The 16743-nt window shown below is 38.9% G+C and overlaps 2 protein-coding genes across 3 annotated transcripts in view; both read right to left on the reverse strand.

Moving 5' to 3' along the window:
* Window positions 1–9564, reverse strand: part of LOC105901307 (class I histocompatibility antigen, F10 alpha chain-like) — a 128102-nt gene extending 118538 nt beyond the window's left edge. Inside the window, exon 1 of the mRNA XM_031564163.2 lies at window positions 9315–9564. Coding sequence (XP_031420023.1) covers window positions 9315–9381 — 67 coding nt within the window. The 5' untranslated portion in view covers window positions 9382–9564. The remainder of the gene's footprint in view (window positions 1–9314) is intronic.
* Window positions 1–16743, reverse strand: part of LOC105905575 (DLA class I histocompatibility antigen, A9/A9 alpha chain-like) — a 62987-nt gene that overhangs the window by 29325 nt on the left and 16919 nt on the right. The gene's annotated exons all lie outside the window — the stretch shown is intronic.

Consider the following 16743-nt stretch of genomic DNA (forward strand, 5'->3'; position numbering starts at 1 on the left):
GACTATTCCACTACCTGCGATCATTCCCGTCTCCTTCCCCGACTTACAGGTCACTCTATCTCTCCACGTTCTCTCCCTAGCTCCTGTGTTTTCGTGCCTTGTTTTCCTAGTTCGCATTATTACTCAGTTTTTCTTCGTTTGCTCTAAAACTCCTGAGCGTTTTGTTTTGTTGGACAGTGAACTTCTGAGCTTTGTACTAGTGGACAATATCTTCTGAGTATTAATTACCAGTTTTGCTTTTGTGTCCCCCCCCCCTGTGCTGGCTGTTTCCAATAATCTCTGTCCACTCATGTCTCTGTCGCCTGAAGTCCGTGACGGCCTCAGAAACACCATCCCTATACTGAAATATGGCAGTAGTAATGCCATGGTGTGGGGATATTTCTCATCTGAAGGAACTGGGGAAACTTTAAGGAAAAATGAATACAAAAAAATCCTACTCAAAATCACAAGAGGACATGTTCTAGTCTGTTGGAACACTTTGTTGCAACAAGTTGCTGGTTTCAAGTAGTTGCAGCTTGTCTCGTGGCAAATCTTTACATTTTTAAATCTAACAATTTAGTCTGAACCGACTTTAAAGCAACACTGGAGTGGATCAAAAACAGTCAAATGAATGTTCTAGAATGGCTCAGTCAAAGCCCTGATCACAATCACACTTAACCCACTTCAAAAGCAGCAAAGGCATTCTCTACCAAGGGTTAATGTATAGGGGTTGAATATTTTGGTTTTTAATTTATTTTCACTTCAGAAATATACAAAGCTTAAGTGTACACAATGAAAATACTGATTGGGAAATGATGTCTAAGTATCTTCTGTAAACCAGAAAATGGAGATGACTTCCAGGGGTGTTGAACACTTTTGCAAGGCACTATTATTCAGGTTTAAATTAAATTAAATTAAATTTCATTTCAAAACTTTCACAGAAAATGGCACAATACAGATCAGTTAAAACACAACTTTGTACTTCATCTCTAACCTGAATTCATAATGTACACTACAATTTGTAGCAAAATGATTACATATGTTAGTCTTTGTTGACACTCCTTTTTCCACAATCAATCATACATATCAAATTCTTCTGGGTAAACTGTCACTGACATCCAGAGTTGCTGAGAATTGCTCTTATTCTCTACAAATGAATGTACTACATGTCTGGGTACTGAATGACAAACAAAAGCACATTATAATACTAAAATGTTGAGGCCTCAGTATCTCTGTAGTGCACTGGTGGCCTGAAGAATGAGACTGGTGTGCTCAGCTAATGGAACTTTCTTTAATCTGTTGGCGTACTTGTCAGGGAATTATTTTACCCTTTGTATAAGGACTGTATTTAAACCTCAGTTAGTAAGACACACACAACCAAGAATAAAATCAAGTAACAGACATTTACTCTGGCCCAGAGGAGAGTAGTGGTTTCGGAACGCTGTCCCCACATACACTGCCCCTTGAGTAACTTGCCTGACCATTTATTAAGAAAATCTCACAGAACAAAGACAATGACACACCCATGGCTCTGTCTTCCCATGCCTGGTTCCAAAACACAAGAATGTTTACCTAAGACCCCCAAAAACCCTGACTATGGGTCTTAGACCAATAAATCAGTCTTAACCTAAACATTTCATGACACCTCTAAATTCCAAGCTTCTCTTCCCACAGTTTCAAACTTCCTTTCACAGAACAATGGAAAGAGCTTAGTCCTCCATTTAACTAACTAACTAATATCAAACTAAAACACATCATGATAATAATTAAAAAGAAACATTTCTTTCACATTTCCCTCCTGTTTATCATGAAAACAATACTAGTCTAAACATCATTAAACTAAAGCATCATCATCTTGATGGTTCCAGACAACAGTTCACAGTGAGACAGAAGTACATACAAGACTAGACATGAGAACTTAGAAACATGTAGAAATACACATCATAAAAATACAAAAAGTATACAAATTGCTACAATAGAGAACAGACCTTTCAACATCATTTACCACCATGTACCAGATGTAAACCAAACAACCAGATTTCACCACGGAACATTAACCACTTTGTCTTGTAATAAAGCATCACATAACAACCTTCATTTGCTGTAAGGCTTCAGTCACAGAAACACTATGAATATAATCCAATATCCAAATACACAGATATCAGTCACAAAACTCCCCCACCAGCAGCAGTGAACAAAATCCTAACCTATCTAAGCGTTTCCATTCTTAACATGACTTTTCTTACTCCTAGGGCCTGAAACAGAAACAAAATAACCTTGGAGCTGGTGGTCCAAATCTTTTAATCACCAGCACGTCAGATCCCCACACGCTGTCATGCTTCTCAACAGCAAATCTCTTCTTACGAGATACTCTGCCTGCGAGATAGCACTAACAACACAAAAATGGTCCATGACCTGGGCGGGGGCGCTTACGCCACCCCAGTGTGGAAGAAGATGACTGTACCATATACTACCACACAACCACAATACCTCTCTCACCTTAGGGGTACCCTTGTCAGAGTGGCAATGCCCTGCATTCCAACCTCAACATAAGGACCTGTTCCTATGGACAGGGTACGACGTTGGCTGAGGAAGCAGTGTTTGATGACAGTATAGCAGTATCGATGACAATTTCATTACACTGTTTCCGTCTCAGAGAGCCTACTCTCGTTGTTCCTCTAATAGAAAAACACATTAGGAATATGGAATGGACTGCCACTTAAGGTGACAGCTAGGTTGTGGCATGTTTTTTAGTTCTGCTAGTGGGTGGGTATTGTTACACAGATCCTGCACCTGGGTATCGTCTGTATAAAAAATGGCTTACTGTAGCCCCAGTTGTCTGGGGCACACTTCTCTCCAACACAGATCGTTGCTTGGAATGAGAGTAGCCTTGATTTAAGTCTAGGGTGAAAGTAGGATGTTGGCATTAAGGTACATACATAGCAATTAGTCTTATCAAGTCTGTTCGCTTGCAAAGATGCATATCTATACCATGAATTAATAAAATACAGATGAGTAACGTTCCCCATGGTCTAATTTTCCCCATATGAAATCCACCTCTTATGGATTCTCTCAATTACACTTGTAGAGGACCATAGACCCAACATTACCCCTGAAGTAATCATTAATAGTAACAGTTTAACCATTGTTTTACCCAAGTTATATAATGTATACCGAAAAACAATAAACACAAATAAACAAGAAAAACAATAAACACAGATACACCTCTACTATGTTGACCAGAATCTCTAACCCTCAGGGCGCTCCCTGGAGGTTAGGTGACGTTAAGACGGAAAAGAGCTATATTTCTCAACCCCCTCAAGTAGGCACGAAACCCTACTCAACGCTAGTGGTGCATCCTAAAAAAAATGAACGAAGTTTACAGTGTGACAGATGAATCCAGGTGGAGCGTTCTGCAATTTTAACGGCAGTGGGGGTAGACAGTAGCACTCCCCCCTGTCGTCAGACCAGCTCTTTCATTTGATGATTTTGATGAACACCCAGTTACCTTCACCTTCACCTGGCCTTGTATCTGTGGAGACACAAAAAAAACTCGAACAGTATTTGGTTCTTTACATTTCCTAGTTTGTAGTATAATTTGTGACACACCAAAAGTTGGTCTTATTGTTTTGCACAGTGCTTTTGCTACTGTGAAATTTAATTGAGTTATGCCGAATACATATCTCACATTTCATACAAAAAAAATTTTTTAATAGGTTTTTAATCCATATGTTGTATAGTGCTCATGTACTATGCTAACCATTCCCCCAGTTGATACATAAGTATCACCATGACTCTTAATCGCTGCCCATTTATATAAAATCACACTAATATGTGTAAGTTGACAATTCTTCTCATCTCCTCTCCTTTTAAAATACAGCGTGTGTGTGTGTGAGAATGTGAGCCCTCTGTTCCCCCTGCTAACAGCCCCCACCCGTGTGCTTCTCTGTCCGTCTGAACAGCCAACCACACAGGCTTGTTTAAAAAGTCGAATTTGCCTTAAGCGATTTTACGTCTTAAAAAACAATCTACAATAATTCCGGGCTATCTTAGTCACTCAGTACTTTGGCACATACAATAGCTCACAACACATCACAATCTCGTATTTCCATTTTTCTCTTGTTATGCCCTCTGACGGCGCACTACTAAGGTAACGAGAGAAAGTTTTAATCTGATCTTTTTCGTTTTATGTGCGTCGCGCTCTCAGCAATTTTAAATGCTCTCTCTTCACAGATGTTACACAAAATACCTTCAAGTAAACTATGCCAACAACTGGTCACTTGCTTATTTTAGTTTTAAATATCAATTTAAAACGTTAGGTTCCGATCAATAATCTTGCTCCAATGACTGAATGCCCACATCAACGCAACTAAGTTCGTCATTTCATCTATCAGGTTCACACCCTGAATAAAAATACACGGACATTTGCGATTTACCCCACAGGACTTGACCTATCATCAAACCGTCAAATCTTCGTTTAGTCTCGCTTCGGAGCACCAAACAATCTCTTAATGAAACAAATTAACTCGTTTTTGCAAATACAATTCCTGCAACACTGGAATTATTTCCATTCATTACTATAATATCTATATATTTATAGCACTCTGAGATTCTTCTGAATCCCACTCCTTTATTCTTCATTATAGATGCTACACTGCATTTCGTTGTCTCAGTACTTGTACTCTGTGCAATGACTATACAGTTGAATCTAATCTAAACTTAACTCCTGGCCTCTACCCCTGCGGCTATTCATGCAATTCGATTATTTGGATAGAGATTTTTTAGTTGATCAGACCAAAATTCCTCATCCTCAAATCGATCTGCACTTGTATTATTTTATTTAAGCAGTATCGCCATCATTATCATATAATGATACAATGATAATTAGATGATACACAATGATGATCACAATTCCAATGTGTCCCTTCCCCACCTGTGCTGTTAAATCAGCCACAGTCACTGGTGGCTATTTCAATGAGACACATGGATTGCGCGCGTGCGCAGTGTCTGTCTATGCCAGTATCCCAATTTCTCATTCACAAATGCTCAACTCTATTTATGTCTTTACATAATTTCTAGTAACTCCCCCTTCACGCACTTAAGACTAAAAAGTGCGTGCAAATGAACAAAGCAGATAAAATGTATAGAGTCTTCACGTGGCCACAGTAAAATCTCTATACAGTTTATCAAGCCTGCAGTTTTACCCCTCTTTCTCTTTATGTCTACTTTTATTACTGCTGGATTCTGGCTAGTCTTGAATTTTCGCTATTGGGACATTCTCTAGCCCAGTGTCCTCTTTCTCCGCAAGAATAACACTTATCCTTACTTTTTCCTTCTTTATTTCCTTCTTTATTTCCCCTACTTTGACTTTGTCCTCTGTTTTGTCTGCGCCCATTGCCTTGCCCTCTGTTTTTACCTCTTCTTCCCCTTCCTCTCTGTCCATCTCCCATTACCGTCTGTACTACTTGAACAAAAACTTCAGCTGTCCTTTGTTCCTCACGAATCTTTGTCTTTGCCTGCGTCACTTTCTCTACATGTCTTGCCTGAGTCTTTTAAAAGCTGGAAGGGCAGATGTAGGTAAATCAACAAAGTTCCTGTTCAGCAATTCTCTAACCTCCATTCTATTCATTAATTATGGTGAGTTTTTTTTTGAATTAAGCAAAATACTTCTCTTGAGTCTATGAAAAATATCCGGAGGCCGAGCTTCTAGATTGATAAATCAATCCGGACCTCCCCGGGAGTTTGTGCTCTCAGATAGTTTCCAAAGTTTTAATTTTGCTTAATTTCTTACTCCAGGCACTCTCTCATTCACTCAGGTGTACACCTATTCACACTCCCCAATCCCAGATTAGGGTAGAAATATTTCTGTGAGGTCCCAGACCTCAAGAGATCCCAGATCTCTGTATAGCTATTTGTCTGAATATTAAGTAACCCCCGGCTACTCACTTATTATTCTTGTTGTGCGTCTCATCTGGATCTGGATCTCGAGAAGGCAGATGTTCCCGGGGGCAGAAGTCCTTCAGCCGGCCCAACGACGAATTCAACGCGAAGGGACTTTACCTATCCAACTATTGGGCAGGGCGATGCATCGACGTACGGCTTCCGTGGTTCTGCTCCCGGTCGATCTTGTCCTTTCTTGAGATCCGGCTCGAAGGACCAAACTGTCAGGGAATTATTTTACCCTTTGTATAAGGACTGTATTTAAACCTCAGTTAGTAAGACACACACAACCAAGAATAAAATCAAGTAACAGACATTTACTCTGGCCCAGAGGAGAGTAGTGGTTTCGGAACGCTGTCCCCACATACACTGCCCCTTGAGTAACTTGCCTGACCATTTATTAAGAAAATCTCACAGAACAAAGACAATGACACACCCATGGCTCTGTCTTCCCATGCCTGGTTCCAAAACACAAGAATGTTTACCTAAGACCCCCAAAAACCCTGACTATGGGTCTTAGACCAATAAATCAGTCTTAACCTAAACATTTCATGACACCTCTAAATTCCAAGCTTCTCTTCCCACAGTTTCAAACTTCCTTTCACAGAACAATGGAAAGAGCTTAGTCCTCCATTTAACTAACTAACTAATATCAAACTAAAACACATCATGATAATAATTAAAAAGAAACATTTCTTTCACAGTACTCTACAACTAAGGCAGGAGATTCAGATGATACAAAATAATCCATCAATTCTACCAATATCTATATCAATATGTGCCCAACACATGGGGCAGCAGATAACATCAGGTCTGCAATTAACTATTTTGATATCTGATATTTTAATGTATTAGCTCAATCTGTTTTTTTTTTTTTTTTTACTTTTTTATAAATCCAATAGATGGATGAAAAAAAATCCAATATATTTTATATAGTTTTTAAGATTAAACATGTATGTATTAAATGCAATCTGCAGTGCTCGTTTGCACACTTACAATTCATAAAGCAAACCTGTGATACTGAATACTGCAACAGTGAATTCAATGCATGAATTAATGAATTCTGTTTGAATGATCTATGTGAACTGTAATCGGTGCATTATGCATCAACTATCTGGATTTGTAAGCTAAATAGAATAGATACAAGACATAAAGTATGCACTTTATATGACTGGAATTGGGCTTTCCCCGCAGTCACATTTCTGGGTAAAATATTGTATTATTATTATTGTTGTTTTGTTGTTGCTATTAGTTATTTCCATACATGTTATTATATGCTATTATTGTTACATTTTTGACATCTGTAAACATTATTTCTCAAAAAGAGACACACCTTGTGACGATGTGACGTCACTACAGATGAGTATGCGCTCTGACTGTAATGGCATCCAGCCTGGCTCTTTGGTGTTGCGGACTGAGTGCATGTTTGGCATCCTGTCGATCCGGTTTTGAGTCTGGGTGGACCTTCTCTACCCACGTTTGTAACATAAAACGAAACTGCAGGGTATCTATCACTTTGACATACTGTAACATTATTTTATGGCAATCAAAGGGCATAGAAAATAGGTGTTGTGTATGCCCCCAGTATACACACACATTCAATGCGCATATCTTATTATATGAACCAATGCTAGAGTGCGCAGTAACCATACAGTGGTGCTATGAGTAGAACACATAAGATACTGCATGAAATCACATACATACATAGGCGGAGATCACGGGGGGGACGGGGGGGACGTGTCCCCCCCTACCATAAAGTTGTCCCCCCCAACAATCATTGGAAACAAAACAATTTTTTTTTTTAATATAGTAATTTGAAATAAATGCACGACAACACAAGGTGTGCTAATTATAAACGTAAAACAATGTGTTTTTAAGTTTTGAAAAATCTTGATCCCCCTATTCCTTAAAATGGTTTGGTTCTGTTTCCACCGGGCGGGGCTACCGGCAGCTCCGTGTTTCAGTCAATTAGCCAAGTACACGGTCAGACAGTGAGACTGTTTCCTCCTCTCTCCCACTGACGCAGTTAAAGTTTTTTCTAAACTCCTTTTACGAAGTTACAATCGATATGCACAAGTATACATAAGTTTAATGATGGATTGACATGACAACGTGAACGTTTGCTGATAATAACACGCATGCCGGTAATTAACACCGTTAGGATAGCTAGCTAGACAGTTAGGACACTGTCCTGTCAGGGGCAGGTTAATGTTAGTTAATAAAGGTAGGTCTACATCTCAGTGCCTCTCCAGATTAGTTAAATGAACTGAAGGTAAATTAATTTAATCTTTCCCTGCGGTGCCTGAACAATGCTGGTATTGGATATATGTATCTGCAATCGTGATGACCGTGAGATGCGGATTCTCCCTCTTGTATTGTGTAATCTGTAAATTCTCGCCTCAAATGTAAGCGTGTTATCCACCATATATCTATGTTTTAAATGTTATGCATATCCCTCCATTGCAGTATGAAGGCCCTTTTGATGGCTTCTAGACGGAATCAGGTTCTTTTGTCTCCAAAAGTTGTCTCGAGGCTCTTGGGATATCGTTTTGACACTGATAGCTGCCATTGACTCTAGTCAGCTCGGATAACTTGTCCGAGTTAGGAACAGTAAATATTGGTGGCGGGGCTTATTGATAGGTCAAATTGAACTGTTTTAGAACTTATTTTGAGCATCAAGTTCTCTTGAACTTTGGACATTATTTGTCTGTGAGTAGATATTTTGTGTTAGTACATTTAATGCCATTTAGAGGATTTAAAAATGACTTCGAATTTCTGTTTGTAAATGTTATTGAGAATTCGGTATTTAGCAGCTAAGTTATGCTAGCTCTCGTGAAAGCAATTTTTTCATGTCCCCCCCCCGGAATTACTCTCCGAAATTTTACCATGTATTGTCCCCCCCTACAATGAAATGGGATCTCCGCCCCTGCATACATAACAATAGGTTAGGTTACAGGTTAGCACGATGACGTCTCACACACACCTATCCTTAGCCTAACAGCAGGAGCATAACCTCAGGCATTTGAGCGATAATAAGCCCTAAAATTCCAGCATAACCAACACATTGCCATGACCTAGATCAAATCCCTAGTGTGTAAAATACCCTTAAAGAGTTACATTACATGCTAAAAATCTTTGAAAGATAAAGATGTGCAAACGACGGAAAGCTTAACAGCCTACTGATATGTCACATTTAACCAAACAGAATAACAACTGCAACTATCAAACTCTTCATGGAGTTTACACGGGTGACTTTCAAATCAAGCAAGCTGAAATCTTCACACAGTTTTTAATCTTCAAAAAGATTATGAACCCTGTGCCAAATCTCCACGACACAAAGGGACAACAAACAAAAACCCAAACGCTTTATACGAAAATAAAAACAGAAAACTAACCTCCTGAAGCAACATGGAAACTACATAGGACTACCAGAAGTGTTGCGGTCGTCATATTTGTCCTCATCAGATATAAACAATACAGATGTATTTTATTTTCTCCCTGGACGACTGGACGTTACTGTTCTTTCAAACTCCTTGAAGCAACTGACATACAACGACGGCGCTCAGAATGAATGTGACATGCCCCCAATGTCATTTTAGTTCTTATGTAAGATTAGATTTGGAAATCGAAAGTATAATCTGCAGCAATAGATATGTTAGAAGCACAGTAGGGTAATTAGCTAAATGGGTGCAAAATTCAATTCAATTTTATTTATATAGCGCCATAACAATACAATTGTCTCTAAATGACTGCTTCATGTTAAATATGATGGTGTCATTTATTCATTGTTTTGTAAGATGCCCAGACGTATACAAAAGAGGATTTTGTCCCAATATACCAAACCAAAAACCTTAATTGTCATGACAAGAGGTTGAGGTTTAAATGGATCATTTTTGTACGTCTGTACATTTTGATGAAGCCTGGTTTCAAGATGTAATCTGATGACCAAAGCGGCTAAATGCTGAGATGTGTTGGTCACTAACAAATTGCTACACACTAATCTGTTCCAACATGAAGAAAACCATCTAATCACAAAAGCATGTATTCAAACCATTATATGTTAAAATGCGGTGGAATGAAACCAAATGTTTGGAAACATTTACAACAAAAATGTTTCAGAGACTTTGGCCATAGTTAAGGCTGTAACTTATTCATAACTACACTTAGCATTATGTAGCCCAGGTAGTTTGAGGAGAATGATGAACCAGCAGAACCGTAGCCTATTCGTCGTCCTCGAAACAGAGCAAATCCTTCTCGAGGGACTTGATGAAAAAATTGCTTTCACGAGAGCTAGCATAACTTAGCTGCTAAATACCGAATTCTCAATCAAATTTACAAACAGAAATTCGAAGTCATTTTTAAATCCTCTAAACGGCATTAAATGTACTAACACAAAATATCTACTCACAGACAAATAATGTCCAAAGTTCAAGAGAACTTGATGTTCAAAATAAGTTCTAAAACAGTTCAATTTGACCTATCAATAAGCCCCGTCACCAATATTTACTGTTCCTAACTCGGACAAGTTATCAGAGCTGACTAGAGTTTACAATGGCAGCTATCAGTGTCAAAACGATATCCCAAGAGGCTCTAGACAACTTTTGGAGACAAAAGAACCTGATTTCGTCTAGAAGCCATCAAAAGGGCCTTCATACTGCAATTGATGGATATGCATAACATTTAAAACTAGATATGGTGGATAACAAGCTTACATTTGAGGCGAGAATTTACAGATTACACAATACAAGAGGGAGAAGTCTCATCTAACGGTCATCACGATTGCAGATAAATATATCCAATACCAGCATTGTTCATGCACCGCAGGGAAAGATTAAATTAATTTACCTTCAGTTAATTTAACTAATCTGGAGAGGCACTGAGATGTAAACCTACCTTTATTAACTAGCATTAACCTGCCCCTGACTGACAGGAGTGTCCTAACTGTCTAGCTAGCTATCGTAACGGTGTTAATTACCGGCACACGTGTGTTATCAGCGAACGTTCACGTTGCCATGTCAATCCATTATTAAACTTATGTATACTTGTGCATATCGATTGGAACTTCGTAAAAGGAGTTTAGAAAAAACTTCTTCATTACATGTTCTTAACTGCGTCAGTGGGAAAGAGGAGGAAACAGTCTCACTGTCTGACCGTGTACTTGGCTAATTGACTGAAACACAGAGCTGCTGGTAGCCCCGCCCGTTGGAAACAGCATGTGAACCAAACCACTTTGAGGAATAGGGGGATCATGATTTTTCAACACTTAAAAAACACATTGTTTTACGTTTATAATTAGCACCGCGTGTGTTGTCGTGCATTTATTTCATATTAATATATTAAAAAAAAAAATTGTTTTGATTCCAATGATTGTTGGGGGGGGGGGGGGGGGGGGCACGTCCCCCCGGGACCTCCGCCTATGCCCCTCATCATTCACTGAGAAGAGGTTCACAAGGACCTATGACATCACCAGAGTTGCACCTGCTGTTCAACCTGTTGGCAGTCAGTCATCCCCTGTGAAGCTGCAAGAGCCCTGCCCAATGACTGAACCTCCGGCAGTAGAGACCACTGATGTGCCCTTGGAGAATTCATCCGAATTATCGTATTCCCTTACTGCAGGATTTTCTCTTTTATTATGATAACCCTGTGAACTACCCTTTGGAATTTGTTGTAAACTTGTAAACAAAAATGGCTACAAGGACAGCCATCCTTCCATGTCTTTAAGCTAGACATGGATTTGCTTCTTAATTCTCTTTGTTTGGTCAGAAATAACAAAAAAAAAATGATATACTTTTATGTCTCCTCCACACGGTTGTTAAAGGATAATTGTTAGAGCCATAAATAAGATGTATATTATTTCTGGAATAATATTATTTTGTATTACCTTGTTATTATAATGAATATCTCGGTAAAGTAGAGACTCTTATTTTGACACATTGTTTTGACCATGTGAAGAGAGCACGCTTAGTTAGAAGGAACAGAGAGGCACGGAGGTTCACAGTTTTTTGACCGTGCTAACTTGATTGTGAAATAGGAATCTTTTATTTATGTATATACAGGGATACCTGAACATTTATGAAGATAAAGACTTTTAAACTTTCAAGTTTTGCACTCGTCCACTACTTTCCCAGAGTGCTTCAAAAGATGTCACAGATATTGGATCTGCTGCCATAACAATAATCATTTCTTTCCTCTTTGTTTTGTGATGTATTTTTTTATTTATTTATTTTTCTCTGTTGTCATTGTTCATTGTCATTTGTCTGTTTTTGTTTTAATGTACTGCTGTAATGTATGCTGTTCGTTGTGTTGTTATTGTCACTGTGCATCAAATTAAAAAAAAATTAAAAAAACAGAACGTTGGGTTACGGCTGTAACCTTGGTTCCGTGAAGGAAAGAAAGGCTGCCAGACGGCTAGCCCAGAGGGCTGGAATATAATCTGCGCATTAGGACACCACTGTACTGCAACAAAACTGCTAGTCTAAATCTGACAAATTAAAGTTAACCAGTATGTTTTCCACCTGTGAGGGCCTGATATGACAGGGGACATATATAGCAACCCCTTCCTACTCAAAGAATAACACCTGGGGCCTAAAGTCTAGTACTGACCCAGAAGAGACCACTGATATTATCAAGGGGAGGATATTAACTACATCCTTCAATTAATGAATGAGCCTGTTTAGAACGCCATTACATGTCATCCAATAAATAAATCTCTTCTAAAGAACTCCAGGATGCACTAAAGCTGATGGAAAAATGCCCCGATATGTGATGATTTGACAAATATTTTCCCCAAATGTCCAACAGAAAGGAGCATCTAGGTTGTTTTGGTATGATTACATGCGTGCAACATTGAGAGGTTTGGCTGCTGTGGGAAGTCCCCAACCCATTAGCACAAGGAATGTAACATCTTGTCATATGTATACCTGAATATACAGAAACGTAAACTGAGTAATTTCTTTAGCTTGAAGCTTTGTCTGTATTAATATATTTTATGGATTACAAAAGGGGAAATTATACACAGAAGAATGAGCTGATGGCATTTTGTAAAATAATAGTCTCAACATTCTCAGCTCCTGAAATGTACTGTATGAATAGGCAGTAGGATCCACTGTAACTTTGACAAGTCAAAATACAGAATCATGGCAGTAATGGCAATGACAATAAAAGTCTCAAAACTTTACCATCCACTTACTCAGACCACTAAAGGTGAAGATAAAGAGTATACCCAATATCTTGGCTTGCCGCCTTCTAAGTAAAGTTGTTATAATGACAGCTCCTGGGATGTTCACAGGGGTCATACACATTTACTACACAAGTACCTCATATCATCTTGAACAATGAAACATTGCATTTATAAGTAACACTATCCCTTTTAAAATAAAATAAAAACAACTATTAATATTGCTAGTGTTAAGGGAATGTGCTGAAACTGAAACATAAGTGTTAAGGGAATGTGTATATGCCTTTGCTGAGTTAATATGGACTTTTAATATTTGAGTGAAAACTTTCAGAACAAGAAGAAAACCTGAATTTTGGATGAAGCAGGCAGAAATGAGCTGAACGATCAAGGAACATCTAATATCATGAGGAAAATTAGTTCTTTGTGATAAACCTATTCGGATACTGCAACATGTTTCTGTTTAATAGTTGATGTGAATTGTTGTTAGAGGTTTACCCCAACACTATACATCAGTGCCATCCAATCTTTAACTACTCCTAATTAAGGCGTCATCATATCGACATAAGACCTCTAAGATATCTTTCTCAAACGCTATATTTCCAACGTTTGTGCAATTTAGTTCAGTTGTGAAATGTGTAAAATTCCATTTTCCAGAAAAAACAAGAAATGTTTTTGTCATAGTGTCATCTGGTAGCTAAACTCAATATTTTACAGCAGGTGCATAAAAAGGTTTATGGATATGGTAACAAGCAATTCATGTGTATTCATTTGCTAACTGGTTTTGATGTTTCACATAAGTTATCTTTCTCCAACCAGATATGATGCTGTCATCACTATCCTTTCCGTATATGTGTAGTGTTGAATGAGCCACAAGAAAATAGCCCCGCCAGTAGAAGAACCAACTCAAGAGCACCCCAGGCCGAGAGATTACGAGCAAAACCAAATCATGTTTAATAAAACGTAATAAAAATGCATGCTTGCTGAAACAGCTTAAAAGTAAAATAACAGAATCAAGAAACAACCATTAATAGAATAGAAACTGCTGTGCTAAAAATGTGCCTGAGTGTCATGTGCAAGGCAGAGAAAACAGGAACATGCACAAGAAAATGTGCAAGACAGAGATAACAGGAACAAGTAGGGCGAGGTGAAGCAAATGATGACTGACAAGCAAAACTTGATGCTACCAATAGAGAAACATCTTACCCAATATGGAGGAAGGAACTAGTATAAAAAGGAAGCGAGCAAGCTGCTCGAGACCACTTTGGTGGACTACATTTACATTTAGTCATTTAGCAGACGCTTTTATCCAAAGCGACTTACAAGGATGTATACACATTTTACGTTGATGGCACACTGCACATCAGGAGCAATTAGGGGTTCAGAGTCTTGCTCAAGGACGCTTCGACAGGAAATCGAACTAGCAACCTTCTGATTACTAAAGGACTTCTCTACCTCCTGTACCACTGTCGACTACTATAAGACATTACTATAAAGCTGTTGGTGTTATACTGTGACTGGTTCGCATTGAAAAGTCAAATGAGGCGCGTGACCTAGAACTACGAGGGTTAACTGTGTAAGCACTTGAAAGGCTTTAGCACTTGAAAAAGCACACGGTAACTCCCGTCAGTGGACACACCTTAGCGCAAACTCTTCAGTAGACATATATATATATATATATATATATTACTATATTATTCAAAATGATTTATTTGTGTTTACAATGATTGTTGGGGGGGACAACTTTATGGTAGGGGTGGACACGGGATCTCCGCCTATGATTTCCGCCCCTGATTGGCGTGATGAAAATCTAATGCAAGACAAGCTCACACACACATTTCCATATTGAGGACTTTTTAAAGAAGCTCCAAGAAGATGAGAGCATGGGTCAAGGTGGAAGGAACCAACCTGTGGAAACCTGCTGGAACATTTTGGAACCAGCAATACAGCAGAATATCCTTTCGTGGACCTGGATAAGCTTGTCTTTCGTTTTGGAAGATTAATATGACCTGGAAGAAAGTAAAAAAGAAAGTAAAACATGTGCACATAAAAAGGAGCCAGTATTGCTATCCTGGGACATACAAGTACAAGCCAGGCACAACTCCTGTTTCAGGGGAGAATGTGATTCCCTTTGAAAAACAGCTTGTGGAGGAGATCGTACAGCAGATGGACACAGCTTAATCTGCCCATCTATTTACATTATACTAAATGTAAACATTAAATGCTTTGTCATCTCAGACGTCAGAATACATCATGTCTGTTGACTTCTACTGACTTAGTTGACTTAGTTTGATCTTTTATATATTCTGCTTTGAATTGTATTACGGCGTGGCGTTTCTTGATGTCAGTGGATTCAAGTCTCATTCGGAGCTAAGTGTTTTAGGGACTGAAGCGTCGGAACACAACAGAACAAAACAGATAATTTTACTTTTGGGCGAAATGTCAAGAATTTGCCATAGCTGTTGGACTTCAATTGGTTTAAAATAATCGACCAAAATAAAATAAATCCAGAAATCTCTCACATGACCAAAAGAATGGTATCACAGTTTTAACCCACATTATTTCAGTAGTACTCTCTTTTCCCAGCATCAAAGGATGTCACCAAGGTAATAGAGAATAAAGGCCTTCTGGGGACCATGTCTGGCAGTGCTGTGGACTGTCAGTACTTGGAGAGGCTCCTGGCCAAAGAGTGCAGGTCTGTTCCAGCCTCTTTGGTGTGCTGTGCTCCTGAAGTATCTGCACAGACACCTGGGATATTCATCCTCAGTCTGTATGAAGATGTGTCAGGGCTTCTCTCTCTTCATTCTGTCATCAGGCATGTCCACAAGTCTGGGGTTGGACTGGCCAGAGTGGTGCAGATTTACTCAAGTTTGAGGCCTTGGTCTTGAACTGGTTGTTAATGTGAAAAAGATATATGAAAAGTTTTGTTTTCTTCAATATCAGTCAAATGATCAATGAACATCATTATCATCCTTGACAAGCTACTTTTGTTATGGACAATCTGATCAAATCCAGTGTTGAATGCATTCTCAGTATTACACCTGTAATAATTCTGAAGTTATAAAATATTTCAATGAATGCTCATATTTTATAGGAACAGATTTTAGTTTAATAACGTCCCAAATGGCTACACTTCTCTTTTTACAATGTCTCATTATGCCAAAGGCTTTATGAGCTCCATAAGAAGGACAGGATCTCAGTTTCTGCTGCCTTGAAGCTGCTGTCCAATGATGCTAATACAGAGTCATGGGTCTCTCTGTGGGCAGCATGGTCTGTGGATGGGACAAGATGATATGGCTCATACAGCGTGTGTGTGTGTGTGTGTGTGTGTGTGTGTGTGGTGTGTGTGTGTGTGTGTGTGTGTGTGTGTGTGTGTGTGTGTGTGGTGTGTGTGTGTGTGTGTGTGTGTGTGTGTGTGTGTGTGTGTGTTTCTGTGTGCTATTTTTGTTTTTGCAAAAGGATGTGGCTGGCACATACTGTGTATTCCATCAGATACAGTATTGTTGTCACACACACCATGGCAAGTTGCACACCTGTCAAGTTAACATGACTGAAGTATGAAAGGTCAGTGACTGGAATCCATGAGACACCCCACCTGCCCACACACATATACAAAAAAGACAACAAGTGCAAACATAAACACGTCTATG

This window comes from Clupea harengus, chromosome 3 (genome assembly GCF_900700415.2).
Source record: "Clupea harengus chromosome 3, Ch_v2.0.2, whole genome shotgun sequence".
NCBI classification, from domain to species: domain Eukaryota; kingdom Metazoa; phylum Chordata; class Actinopteri; order Clupeiformes; family Clupeidae; genus Clupea; species Clupea harengus.